Source organism: Ovis aries, chromosome 7 (genome assembly GCF_016772045.2).
Source record: "Ovis aries strain OAR_USU_Benz2616 breed Rambouillet chromosome 7, ARS-UI_Ramb_v3.0, whole genome shotgun sequence".
NCBI lineage: Eukaryota > Metazoa > Chordata > Mammalia > Artiodactyla > Bovidae > Ovis > Ovis aries.
The window spans coordinates 34,410,592-34,425,170 of record NC_056060.1 but is presented as its reverse complement, the minus strand read 5'-3'; the positions used below and the strand labels follow the sequence as shown (position 1 = coordinate 34,425,170).

General features: G+C 35.6%; 1 protein-coding gene across 1 annotated transcript in view; it reads right to left on the bottom strand.

Moving 5' to 3' along the window:
• KNL1 (kinetochore scaffold 1) overlaps nucleotides 1-14,579 on the bottom strand; it is a 64,130-nt gene that overhangs the window by 22,944 nt on the left and 26,607 nt on the right. The window contains 5 exon segments of the mRNA XM_012181202.5: nucleotides 3,515-3,613; nucleotides 4,399-4,466; nucleotides 4,866-5,004; nucleotides 6,626-11,719; nucleotides 12,641-12,693. Of these exon segments, the coding sequence (XP_012036592.3) occupies nucleotides 3,515-3,613; nucleotides 4,399-4,466; nucleotides 4,866-5,004; nucleotides 6,626-11,719; nucleotides 12,641-12,693 (5,453 nt within the window).

Below are 14,579 nucleotides of genomic sequence, written 5' to 3'. Positions count from 1 at the left end.
TTCCCTTGATTCATGCCTCAAAGATTAGCTTCCCAGATATCCTCCACTCTTCTACCCGGCCAGCAGCCTTTCTGTTTCTATGCTTCCCCTTTGCTTTCTCTGGCCCCTGGTACTGTTTCTGCATTTCCCAAGTCTAGATACATACCTAGACACCTTTCTATTTCCCATCTGCAGCTGAGGCAAGGGGATTCTACAGGGAAGGGACACTATTATGGTGATGAGAATAATGAGGTTGGGGACCCAAAAGATGCGTGAGTATTTTTCTCCTTTCTATCTTTGATTTACTTTTTACCTTTAGATATCAATCCTCCTGTAATTGATTTCTTTCTAAACAGCTTTATTGAGATTTAATTTACACACCATATAATTCACTAAGTATGCAACTAAATGATTTATAAAATATATTCACAAGGTTGTGCAACATCATCACCAGCTAATTTTAGAGCACTTTCATTCCTCTAAAAGAAACCTTGTACCCATTAGCTGTCATTCCTTTCTCCTCCACCCCTATCTTAGCCTCAAGTAACCACTAATCAGTTCACTTTTTGGCTATTATGAATAATGTTCATGTACCAGTTTTTGTGTAGAGGTACATATTCAATTCTCTTAGGTAAATACCTAGAATTGGAATTGGTGGATCATATAATAGTTCTGTTTAACTTTTTGAGGAAATATCCAGCTCTTCCAAAGTGGCTACACCATTTTACAAGTCTACCAGCAATGTATGAAAATTCCAGCCTCTTCACATCCTTGCCCAGCACTTGTTATTTTGTCCTTCTGGCTACAGGCATCCTAGTGGCTGTGAAGTGGTAACTTATTTTAATTTGTACTTCCTTTATCACTATTTTGCTAATTGTCCATTAGCATATATTCTTTGGAGAAATGTCTATTCTGATCCTTTGATATTTTTTAATCGGGTTATCTTTTTTTTAAAAAAATTTCTTTTTATTTATTTGGCTGCACTGGGTCTTAGCTGCAGCACATGGGTTTTAGTCCCCTGATCACGGATTTAACCCAGGCCCCCTGAGTTGGGAGCACTGAGCCTTAGCCACTGGACCACCAGAGAAGTCCCCAGTTGGGTTATTTTTTTGAATTGTGAGAGTTCTTTAAATATTCTGGATACAAGGCTAAGTTGTATGATTTGCAAATGTTTTCTCCTGTTCTGTGGGTTGTGTTTGCTGTTTCTTAATGGTATCATTTGCAGCATACAAGTTTTAAATTTTGATGAAGTCCAATTTTTAATTTTGGCACTTGTGCTTTGGTGTTGTATAGGACTGATTTTTTAATGTATAATGTGAAGTATGGATCAAGGTTCATTTTTTCCTGTAGATAACCAACTGATTCAACACCATTATAGGAAAGGCCACTATTCTACAGTGGCATCTTCGTCATAAACCAAATAGTCATAAATGTGTGGGTCTATTCTTTAAAAGTTAGAAGTCATCTGGTCCTAGTGACAATTTTAATGGTAAACTGCAAACTAAAAATTTCATTGGTGGGAATTTCCTGGTTGTCCAGTGGTTAGGACTCCTCACTTTCATGGCAAAGGGTTTGAGTTCAATCCCTAATCAGGGAACTAAGATCCTGCAAGTCAGGTGGTATAGCCAAAACAAATATTCAATGGTAGTTAATGACAGTTATCCAGTTCTTGGGTTAATTTTGGTAATTTGTATTTTTCTAAAAAATCATCTAGGTCTTAAAAATTGTCATCACAGTTGAAGGATTAAAAAAAATTCTTTTAATCTTTCCTTTAACCTGTGGATGCGTCTTTCTCAATTACATGTATTTTAGCTTTCTCTCTCCCCCTTTGTTTTAGATTTATTTTTTGGTGGTGGTGTGTTTTTACTGCTGCACACAGGCTTTCTCTAGTTGTTGAGTATGGGCTTCTCATTGCAGTGGCTTCCTTCTCTTGTTGGAAAGCACGGGCTCAAGGTTAATGGGCTTCAGTAGTTGCAGTACATGGCCTCAGCAGTTATGATTCATGGGCTCTTAAGTACTGGCTAGAGTAGTGCATAGCAGAGTAGCTGCATAGCAGAGTAGCTGTATCGCAGGGGCTCCGTTACCCTGAGGCACATGGGATTTTCCCAGACCAGGGATTGAACTGGTGTCCATTGCATTGCAAGGGGGATTCTTACACACTGGACCATAGGGAGAAGCCTTCCTTTGACTTAATTAAGCTCTTTAAGAGTTTTTAAATCCTTTTCAAAGTACCAGTTTTTATTTTATTAGCTGCACTGCACTAATAAATGAAGCACTAAGTGCTTCATTTTAGCTCTCTGACAAGAGATGGAACCCAAACCCTTGGCAGAGAGCACATGGAGTCCTAACCACTGGACTACCAGGGAATTCCCCCAAAATACCAATTTTTAGATCTGTTATCTTTTCTACTAGTTTTTGTTTTCTAGTTTATTAATTTTCTATTTACCTGAATTCTGTCTTCCTACCTTTTTTACGGATGTCATTTTATTGTTCATTTTCCAATTTCTTAAAGTATTAAAGTCCTTTAGTTTTAGATTCTCTTCTATAACAGTGATATCTAAGGCTTTTAATTTCCTGCTAAGTGTATGTTCCATTGTATATCCCATAGATTGTTCTCCTTTGCTTTCTAAATAGTTTTGCTTTACTCTTTGATATGAATTATCTAGAAATGTGTTTCTTAATTTCCAAGATGTTTGTGTTTTTAATAGTTCTAATTTTATTGGATTAAGATCAGATGATATCTATGAAATCTCCATTTTTCAATTTCTCATGTTTTTCTTTGTGATCAAGGGCATACCTAATTTTTGTAAATGTTCAACAGACTTAAGTTAAACAAAATACTATGTAATTTTATATGTAAATGATATGAGTTTTCTATTAATCTTTTAAACTAAGCCTCTTGGTTATATTATTAAATTTATTTATTCTAATTGGAGGTTAATTACTTTACAATATTGTATTGGTTTTGCCATACATGAATCTGCCACAGGTATACACGTGTTCCCCATCCTGAATCCCTCTTCCTCCTCCCTCCCCGTTGGTTGCATTATTTAAATATTCTATGATTTTAAATATTTTTTATATTGAAAAATGTTTATTAAAACCTCTGCTGTGGGAGGGGGGTTCATGTTTGGGATCGCATGTACACCCGTGGTGGATTCATGTCAATGTATGGCAAAACCAATACAGTATTGTAAAGTAAAATAAAGTAAAAAAAAAAATTAAAAAAAAAATTAAAAAAGAAATAAAACCTCTGCTATACATGAGTTTTTATAATAAAGGGGGAAAGCATATGTTCAGCATAAAGTATAAAAAACAAAACAGATGGCAAGAAATGAAAAAAAAACCTCCACTTTTTCAAAATTTGTATTTTTAAAAAATAAATTTTTATGCTAACCCCAAATGTACCTTCTATAGCAAAATTTTCCTTAGATTCTTTTTTTGTTTTTTAATAAACACTTGCTTGATACAGTTTAGTAAACAATTACAATATATTTTAACTGAGATGACTATTTTGCCAAGAAATTGTACTTACTTTGGCTGGAAGATTGCTCTGTCTGGGTTTCTGTATCAGAATGTGGACCTGAAGAAGTATAAAGAACTCCTTTATTGTTATTCTTCCATCTCTGAGTTTCTGAGGAAAGAAAAAAAGTTTGCATGACCATTCAAGGTAAAACTTGACCATTGCTCAAACTTTGACCACTGCTCAAACTCTGACCACTGCTCAAAGTTTGTATGAGCAATTTTGACTAGAACCACCTCCTTTGTTTCTATATAGCTTAAAGAACTTTGCATATTTGTGTAGATATTATTCTGATGTAGGCTATACACAAGCAGATTTCATCTAATATTATTTCTTAAGTTTATTCAGTAATAGTAAAATTGGGGGAAAAAAACAACAAAATGTAGGCCTTCCAATTGTGATTCTACTCCACATAATTGCCATGTCCTGTCCTTAACAACAACAAAAAAAACCCAAAAACTGGTCTTCTGCATATCTGAAATATTTCATAATTCAAAAAAATTAAACGAGAAACAAAATGAGGAAATCTGTTGCATTTGAGAAATAGGGGCTTCCCTGGTGGCTCAGGTAAAGAATCCTACTAATGCAGGAGACACAGGTTTGATCCCCGATCCGAGACGATCCCACATGCTGCAAAGCAACTAAGCCACGTGCCACAACTAATGAGCCTGTGCTTTACAGCCCACAAACCGCAACTACTGAGTCCACGTGCCACAACTACTGAAGCCTGAGCTCCTCAACAAAAGAGGCCGCCACAATGAGAAGCCCGTGCACCACAACCAGGGAGGAGCCCCTGCTTGCCACAACTAGAAAAAAGCCTGCACAAAGCAAAGATGACCCAGCACAGCCAAAATAGTATATAAATTATCAAAAAGAAATGAGAAATACTTTCATACCTCCTTCAAGCTCTCTTCACAAACGGTATCTCTGAGAAACTGTGATTCTATTTGACTACCAAGGTGTGCTAAAAGTAAAGCAAATTCAAGTGATGAACAAGTTAAATTAAATCGTAAACTTAATTTTATTGTTCAGGTTTATGTGTGGTTCATGCTCTTGAAGCTATCTGCTAGGATCCTTCTGGGAAGACAGTCATTTGTAGGGTAAAGTATATTAGTTTTAAGGCTCCATATATATTTTTCTACTAATTTTAAGCTTCTTAAGAAAATCACTCTTGTAATGTAATACTTCTCAATTTATTAAAACAACTAAGAATTAAAAATAAACTAGATATTATTTTACTTATCAACTATTTATAACTCCCAAAAAGCTTATACAAATTTCAAATATCTCCTGAACTGAAATACATGTATTATTAGTCAAGTAACAAATGATTTCTCTTATTTAGCCTTCATTAAAATCTTACTGCTTAAGTCCAGAGAGGTCCCATCAGCCTTGATTGAATCCAGAGAACTGCTACAACTAGAAGGAGTTCTGCTCAGGCTTTTTATCAATACACTGTTAGCATTTTTATCCATATCTCCTTCAGCATGGAGATTAGCAATCTGAAATCATCAATAAAGGAACATCATAAGAGTAAAGTTATGACACTATTAATTATAATGACTAAATGCTGAATGCCAAGAGAAATACTTCTAACATAAAATTTATCTGTAATCATATAAAATACTTTAGTAAAGAATTAGAATAAGTAACAAGAAGCTTAGTAGGCTTTTAGAAGTTCAAAGTAATTTTCTTTAAAAATATAATGAAATAACATTATGCATTATACTATGTAAGAAAATTGTTTCTCAGTGGTATCTAGGTTATAACCAGATCCTGCTGCTGCTTCTGCTGCTGCTAAGTCGCATCCGACTCTGTGCAACCCCATAGATGGAAGCCCACCAGGCTCCTCTGTCCCTGGGATTCTCCAGGCAAGAACACTGGAGTGGGTTGCCATTTCCTTCTCCAATGCATAAAAGTGAAAAGTGAAAGTGAAGTCGCTCAGTCGTGTCCGACTCTTAGTGACCCCATGGACTGTAACCTATGAGGCTCCTCCGTCCATGGGATTTCCCAGGCAAGAGTACTGGAGTGGGGTGCCATTGCCTTCTCTGTAACCAGATCCTATGAGCTACCAAACGTTGACCTATCCAGTTATTCATCTACTAGACACCAGGGTCAGGGCTACCACACTGTAGAAAACAGAAGAGAATACTGACTATATAAGATAGCCCTCTCTAGAGTACAGAGAAAAAATTTATTTCAAGGCTTTAGTATTTCTTTCCCCAGATGACCAAGACTCCTTTGGTTGAAGTCAAGTAAGTCACATGGTCCTGGTTTTACCATTTTAACTATTTTACTTTACAGACTTAAGTGTCATTTTCCTCTAACTGAAATCATCTTCTAAGCTTACTTACAAACTTCTTAACAGAATTTAAACTTTGTTTCTATGAACCTATGATACTTTCTAATTTTTATTTCTCCACTTATAAAACTCAGTTTAAATGACAAGCCCATGAATACTGGAGTGGGTAGCCTATCCCTCCTCCAGGGAATATTCCTGACTCAGGAATCGAATTGGGGCCTCCTGTATTGCAGGAGGATTCTTTACCAGCTGAGCTACCAGGAAAGCCTGTATTCCCCAAGTTATCCGAATCAGTGTTTTTAAATAAACACAAAATCTTACTTCACTTTGAGGTCCTGGGTTTGATCTAGCCATTCTCCCATCCTCGAGAGAAATGGACTCTCAGCTTCTACGTATTTTCATTAGTCAAGAAAATTCACTCCATCTTTTCTTTATGCAGTCTGCATAATAAATCTTTTTACCCTCCAAACATTTTAACACTGAAGATGACTTATCAAACTCCATGTACCCTGCCTAGAGATTTTTATATGCAAAGTCACAATGACAAATCACTAGAAATGACAGAATATTTAGAATTACATAATCAATATTAATTTTTTCTACTTCCCATTTCATTTTTTGTGACCATTTGTCACTTCAAACTGTGTTTAAGTCTACCTGCTAGTCAATTAATTTCAAGATTTTATACAGGAATATTTCTCCATGCCTATAACTGGAAATAATCAATTCCTGCTTACCTAACACTAAAATTAAAATTCAAGAATACTCATAATTTAAAAGAAGACAATCAAGAACATTTCTTAGTTCAAGACAGGGCTTACCTCCTGATCTTTTCCAGTATCACTAAACCCAATTTCATTTTTTCTGATTTTTTTCTCATTCTGAATATCATCATCATCTTCTTGTATCCAGGTTCTTTTTTGGCTATTGCAGGTTTCTTCCATTTTATTTTCAGAGGGTGAAGTCTCTTTTGGGTATGTCTCAGTCAGAGCCTTTTCCTCAGTATCTAAGCTGATAGAGTCTGAGGAATTAATCTCACCAGGATATATCGGGAGATTTTCCTCATTTATATATTGAGATGGACTTAAGTTCAGTTTAGCTGTAACAATTCCAATGCCTGAATCCTTATTGGAAACCGGCTGAGTTTCTAAGTGATTTAAATCAGTTGTGTCTGGTGGAACCTGCTTCAGAGCATCAATACCTGTGACACTACAATTTCTTTTGTTTGGCAACCTGGGCAAAAATATTCCCAAAGAACATCTCCTCATTTTATCTTTTACAGTTGTCATTAATGGGACAGAGGTGGTTTCAGCTCCCTTATGTGGAATGTTATTTTCTTCATCGCTATCATCTTTAACATTGCTAGTCACTATGTTAACATTACATGCTTCTGTAGCTTGCACGATACTCATATCACAGCGTACCTTATTTACTAATTCAAGTAACTGTTCTGGAGAAGGTGGTAAATGAACTGGTTGGAAATCTAAAATTTCTTCAGTTTTTCCATTTAAGTTATGCAGATTTGGCTTGACACTACAAGTTGCAACACTGGATGCAATTACAGGATCTGATGCTTCTCGAGGACGGATAAGAGTGTGGATAACTTGCTTAGTCAAGGATGAGTTACTGTGGAAATCTATAGCTGTATTACATTTAGCTGTTTGAATATTTTTCTTTGGTTCGTTTTTATAGGCTGCAGTAAACTGTTTCCCATTATAAAGCATTGTGGAATCGTTTTCACATGTGGGTTCAGAGGAATTTCCTCCAACAATATTTAAATTATTTCCAGCTTTAGACAATATTCCTTCATCTTTATTGACACTATTCTGTCCTTGTTGAGGTAATGGAGGTAGTTGGGTTAATAGATGGTGCTGAGAAGCAACACAAACATCATCAACAAAGGTCTTCTTTAAACTGTGTTCTGCCTTATCAACAGAGGGCTCCATTTGATCCCTCGGAAGCTTAAAACACACTGGCTTTGAGCTAAGTTTAGTCATCTCCCCCGAATCTTCACCATATACTAAAGTTTCATTTGATATTAGATTTGGGGGCTCCTTAATCAGATCTTGATCTTTTAGCACTTTGGGGGCACAATGTAACTGTCCTTGGGTATTGGTTTGAACAACTTTCTCCTTCTTTAACAAGCAAGGAGCAGAAAGAGGCAGTCCCTCAGATTTCAAATAATCATCACTGGCTGAATTGTTTGCACAAGGAAGATCATTTTGCACTGGGCAATGACTGGCTTTTAAATCTTCATCTTTATCACATAAGGACACGACATTCTTCTCCAAATTACCAAAAAAGGAAGTAACATTAGGTAAACAGGAATAATTATCACCAGATCCACAAAGAGCAGTTGCAAGACTGCCTGTAAAATCCACATTTCTTCTATCTGTACTATTTAACTGACAGCTTTCAATTTTGGGTTTTTCCAATGTACAGGCCTGGCCTACAACTTTCATAACTTCTTCATCCACAGAAGTGCTATGGAATTTGACATCTGTCTCACCTTGACCCCCAGACAATGTATTAGTAGGAACAAAGGGTATCACATTATGCTTTTGCTCACTGTGAAGAACGATTTTGTTTTCTACAGCCAGTGCTTGTTTTTCAGTGACTTCTTGAATAGAATTACCATCCTGTGGAAAAGAAACACCCAAGGTTTTTCCTTTTGCTATTCCAAATGCAGGGCACTCTTGAAGTATTTTCTCCGTGGCTTGACAATCAATGAGAACAGTGTGGGACTTAGTAACTTCCAGATCATTGTGATTATCTACAAACATAACAGTTTTGTCTGTAGTCCTAGTGGTTATTTTATCTGATGAGACAGGTTTATACTCTAAGGCGGTTGTGTGACTTCTGGTGATCTCCATGTCATCCTGTCCACACGTATACACAACAGTATTAGAAGTTCCTTCCAAAGGCACCAAACGGGAGTCCTCTCTATCTTCCAGGACACTTTTGTTATTTATTTCCACTGCACAACACTGGATGACATGCATATCATTTTTATCATTCTTTGAAAATGCATTGGTCGTGTCATTTTTGAGTCTAAGGCTTTTCCTTCTCTGATTTTTGCCTGATAGAGGTTCTTTCAGAAATATAGGCTTTTGTACATTTCTATCATTTTTCCAAATGGTTGATTTAGACATTTCCATGTTATCATCAGCTATAAATGCTTCAGCTTTCTCTAAAGGACCATGATTAGACCATTTCCCTGGTAGTGTTAGCTGGCTGACTTTTGCGACTGAATGATCCCTTTTGACATTTTGTGGGAAAAAAACACTCTCCTCAGTAGAAGTAGGGGTCACTTTTAATTTTTCTAGGCTTTTTCTTTTGGATAGTTCAAAGTTAGGTCTGTCTGGAAGCACAGTTCTGTCCTTTGTTTGGCAGTCAATGAAAACAGTATGGGACTTTGTCATTTCTAGTTCATCATGATTATCTACAAACATTACAGTTTTGTCCACAGGCCTAGTAGTTGTTTTATCTGGTGAGACAGTTTTACATTCTATAGCAGTTGTGTGACTTCTGGTGACCTCCATGTCATCTTGCCCACATGCATACAAAACAGTGTTAGAATGTCCTGCCAAAGGCACCAAATGGGAATCATGTTCATCTATTAAAGGTCTATGATTTATTTCCACTGTACAACTCTTGGTGATATCCATATCATTCTCATTTCCCTCTGAAAATACAACAGTCTTATCAACTTTTAGTCTGCCAAGACTTTTTCTTCCACAAATTTTGACGTCTTGTTTTTCATTCAGAATTCCGGATTTCTGTACTTTTTTGTCCTCCAACACATCCATGATACCATTAGAAATAAACACTCCCATTTTTTCTACAGGACTTTCATTACATTTTTCAACTTTTATAGCTTTCTGTCTATTTACTGTTGATAACTGGCTATTAGTGTTTTCAAAATTAGTCTTACTTAGTTCTAGTACTTCAGAAGGACCAAATCCAGTAATGACAGTGTGACTCTTGGTTAGATCCATATTTTCTTCCTTCTCTGAACAAATAACTGTCTTGTCAGAACAGTCAGGAATGGGATTACCTAAACTTTTCCTTAGTGGCTCAGGCAGTTTAGAATTCTGGCCTAGTACAGATTTTACTGTTTGACTGTTAACAACACTATGATTTCTCACGGCAGGCCATCCTCTTGATGAAAATAGTGGCTTTGTAGTAGGCAACAAAGCTTTCTCACATGAAATTGTATTTCTGTTATTTCCCAGTGGTACCTGTTTGTCAAGATCTTCACGAGAGTATACTATATTATGTTTTGTTGCTACGTCCTGGTTAACATCAGGTGACTGAGGAGAATCTTTATCAAGAAAGGGTGAAATCTTCAGAACTTGACTTTTTTCTTTGTCCCATGTATTAGCTGGGATGTTCTTAGATATTATGTTTTGTTGTTGGGATAGGTCAATATGATCTTTGGTCATTTTTTCCCATTCATCTGAAAGGCCTTTGCTGTGAGAGTGAGATTTACTGGTATTCTCAGATGTCAGACTGTAAGATGCAAGAGGAAACTGACTTCCTAAATTAACTGTGTGACTTTTAGTCAAATCCATATCTTCATCCGTGAAGATTTCAGTCCTTTTGTCAGTCAATGAAATAAATAAAGGATTTTCTGGGCTCTGCTGTAATCTTTCCTGAGATACAAGAGGAACAGAGTGACAATTTACATTTATGTCCCAATTCTCTGACACAATTATGTGATTTTGGATCATCATTTCTTTTTCAGATACTGGTGCAGTTGCTTTCTGTACATTTGTCTGAACTTGTTTAAAAATTTGATTATCTATTTTAACTGTGTGACTCCTGGTAATGTCCATGCTATCTTCTCCTGAATAAACAGTTTTTTCTCTAAGAGAGTTGCCATCTGGATTGGGATACATTTTAGAATAATTATTGTCATGCTTTACCAAATTTTTCTCCTCTCTCATACTTGAGTGACACTTGGTCAGTTCCATGGCATCGTTACAACTAGAATAGAAGAATGTCTTATCATCTTGAATAGCTGGACCAGAATATTTAGATTCTGGGATCATGGCCAATGGTCTGATATTCTGGTTGGTAGCCTGTGTGACTGTTTGAATTTCTGTCCCTGTAATATGACTTCTGATCATATGTATGTTACCTTCAGGGTTTAAGGAAAGGTCTTGGAAAGCATCATTTGGTTTATCCTTAAAGACTGTCTTCTGTTCTAGTGCTTTAGTTTCATAACATGTTGAAACATCCATCATGACATCCTGAGTTTGATTTTCTATTTCAGATAGATTATCTGCTGAAGGTAACTTCTGTACAGTGTGGCTAATTGTCAAGTCCATGAAATCATTGCCATAAACTGTTATATCATCACCTTTAAATTCCTTTAAGCTGGCCTCATTGGATGTGGGAACAAAAGCCTGAATATTGGTTGTATGACACTGGGTAAAATTCATTCCATCATCTTGTTCTCTAAAGAGTCTAGTCATATTACTGGTATTTTCACCTACACCAAGAGATACATGCATTTGATGTACAGAAGTGGTCTTATTTAATTCTTTGGAATGAACAGGCATCTCAGAATTTTCTTTATCAGGTCCTGTAAAAGGAAAAGCATTTGATTTTCCTATTTTCAATCTTTTTATGAAGTCATTGAAATTTATCTTCTTTTCTGAAGACGTGTTTTGATCTACAGAAAAATGTAATTCTTTCTTCATTCCTGAATCTTCAGTGTGGAGTTTTAAGTTAGCCAGAAACGATGTAGTATCTATCTTGGTGGACTTTTCACTTTTGGTACAATCTAAAAGGCCTTTGGTAATCATCACAGTGTGACTTGCTGTCAGGTCCATCTGGTTTTCATCTGAAAAGATGACTGTTTGGTCATTTGCATGTTTCCTTTCATGGCTGTATTCTGTAACTGAAATCTACAGCAAAAGCAAAATATAAGAGATCAGATAAAGTGCAAACTTCCAAAAGGGTATTTTATAACATGTACTATACAGAAAGATTATATAAGCAATCCTAAATGATGGTTTCATGATACCTTGATTTGTGTGAATCAGTGGTGTGGTGAGCAGCATGTAACTTATTATTAAAATGTTTTTCTAAAGTCTATGAATACTTGCAGTTTTTGAAGGTTAATTATAATTAACCATTAATTATAAGGTTAATTATACACCCTCTAGAATGACTAAAAAATGAAAAGACTGACAATACCAAATGTAATTGAAATGAAAATTATATTAGATAGGTCATTCTCATTCTAAGTAAAAAAAAACTTAGAAGGAATAAGCGCATGATGGCTAAATCATAGTACACTCTAAGTTCTTGGGGGTTGAGTTTTCTTTGAATGCAGTGCTTTTACTTGTAAAGACATGGTCTAACTCTGCTACTCAAAGTATGGTCTATGGACCAGTGCATTACTATCACCTGGGAGAGACGTATAGAAGTTCAGGACCTATCCCAGATCTAGGGGATAAGAATCTATATTTTAACCAAATTCTTAGATTATTCATATGCCTCATAAAGTTTGAGAATTCCTGATATAATTAACATATTTCTGTATTATTTAAACTGGAAGTGATTTAACTATACTTAGTTAACTGCTAGATAGTGAAGGACAGAGAAGCCTGGTGTGCTGCAGTTCATGGGGTCGCAAAGTGTTGGACATGACGTAGCGACTGAACCACAAATTAACTGGAAAGGTAGGTAGCTTTTCCAGTCTATGTTGGTTCATTCTGGTAAGTAATTTCTAAATCATGTCATTAACATTAAATTTTTTGTGTTTTAAAAGTTTCGACTATCAAACAAAATTAAAATATGAAGGTATTTGAATGAACTCATACCTCTTTCTGGGGCATCTGGGTCTGAATGGGAGCGCAAAGCAATGTGTTCATTCCTATTGAGTAAAAAGAAAAACTATAATCATGACAAAAGTATATATCACAAAGAGCCTGATTTTTCAATTCATAGGAGTTTCATCAGTTACAAGTATTTACTAAAGTTTTTTCAGTTACTAAGTCCTTTCTAAAGACTTAGGTATTAAATTTTACTGAGACTTTCAAACTGTCCCACTTTAGAAAAAGACAGATCAGTGATTACTGTATTCTCTCCATACTGAAATATTTTCAGAATGTGGTAGAAATTTTTAAAGGTAGGATTCTAAAGATGGAAAGTATGGATTAATTTTTTCCCTCCTTCACGTCTCCATTTTTATTTCCTGGACAGTAGAAGTTACACACTAAAGAGTACCAACTGCTAAGATTGAAATGTTAGGGTAACATTTTTATTTAAAAAAATATATTTATTTGGCTCCATTGGGTCTTAGTTATGGCACACATGATCTTCGTTGCAGCCTGTGGGACCTAATTTCCTGACTAGAGATCAAACATGGGCCTCCTGCATTGCGAACATAGAGTCTTAGCCCCTGGAGCACCAAGGAAGTCTCTGTTAGGGTAAGATTTTGAGCATCTTTTATTCTATGTTAAGGAATCTAGATGTTCCCAGATGAGATGTGCATTTTATAAAAATAATTCAAGAGAAGAAAATAGATTCAAGAGAAGATGAACCAATGAGGAAGCTACTCTAATAGTTCAGATGTAACACTGTAGAGTTGAACTTGTGTTAGGGCAACAGACAGCAAGAACAGAAATAAGAGATTAGATTCAAGACACTTTAGAACTGAAATATAAAGTTTTGGGGGACAAACTGGACTTTGGAAACAAGGAAGTGACTGAAGATGCTATAATAAAACAAGAAATGTATCTAAAAATACTTAGGTTTAAGACGAATCTTTAGAATATTTTCAATAGTTTATGGCAATCCTGACTGAATATAATGAAGTGATTATGGGCTTTTTACTAAAGCCTTATTTACATATCAAGTTTGCATTTTTGTCATTTACTTAACAAATATTGATTCAGAACATATACATGCTCCAAAACTCAACTATATGCCAAAGCACAAACAAACAAGACAAAGTTTCTGGACTCAAAGAATTTCTAGATTAATAAAAGAGCCAAAAATAAATACCTAAAATACAATATGATAAATCCTATAACAGACTGAAAAATAGTATTTTGAGAGCACACATCAGAGTAACTAACTGCTTGGTTGTGATAATCAAGAAGGCTCAATTTAAGCCAGCACCACTTAATGTATGGTGTCAGTCTGTGAACTACTTAATATCAATTAATTTAATATAAGGAGCTTGCAGCCACTATAAAATTCCTTTCATCAATAAAGCTTTGCTAAGAAAAATAAAGTCACTAACTAAACAGTAGCTTACTACTATAGCGCAAGTTCCTTTCTTCTCATGGACTATAACAGTTGTGGACTGGCTACTTTGAATGGCACTTAAGCTAAGGGAAAAGCTAAGTTAAGTGAAAGATGAGAAGACTGTTAGACAAATTGGATAAGGAAGACCTCTTTAGGTACAGGAAACAGCATTTACAAATGGACACAGTCAGAAAAAAGACCATATGGGAAAATTCAAGTAGTTATTCATGGGCCAGATCAAAATATGCCTGTAAAGGGCTGGAGATAAAGTTGGAGAAAAAGACAAGTGAAATTATAAAAGGCTTTCTAAGTTTATGCTAAGGAGTATGGGTTTTATCCTGTAAACAAAATAGTGTCTTTTGAACAATTTTAGGATGGGCGGTACTACAGTAAGATTTCAAAATACATAGAATGAATTAGAAGGATAAGAAACTAAATACAATAGTCCAAGAAAGAATTCAAGTGAGGATTTGAATTCAAATACTGGCAGAAGGTACAGAGAATAAG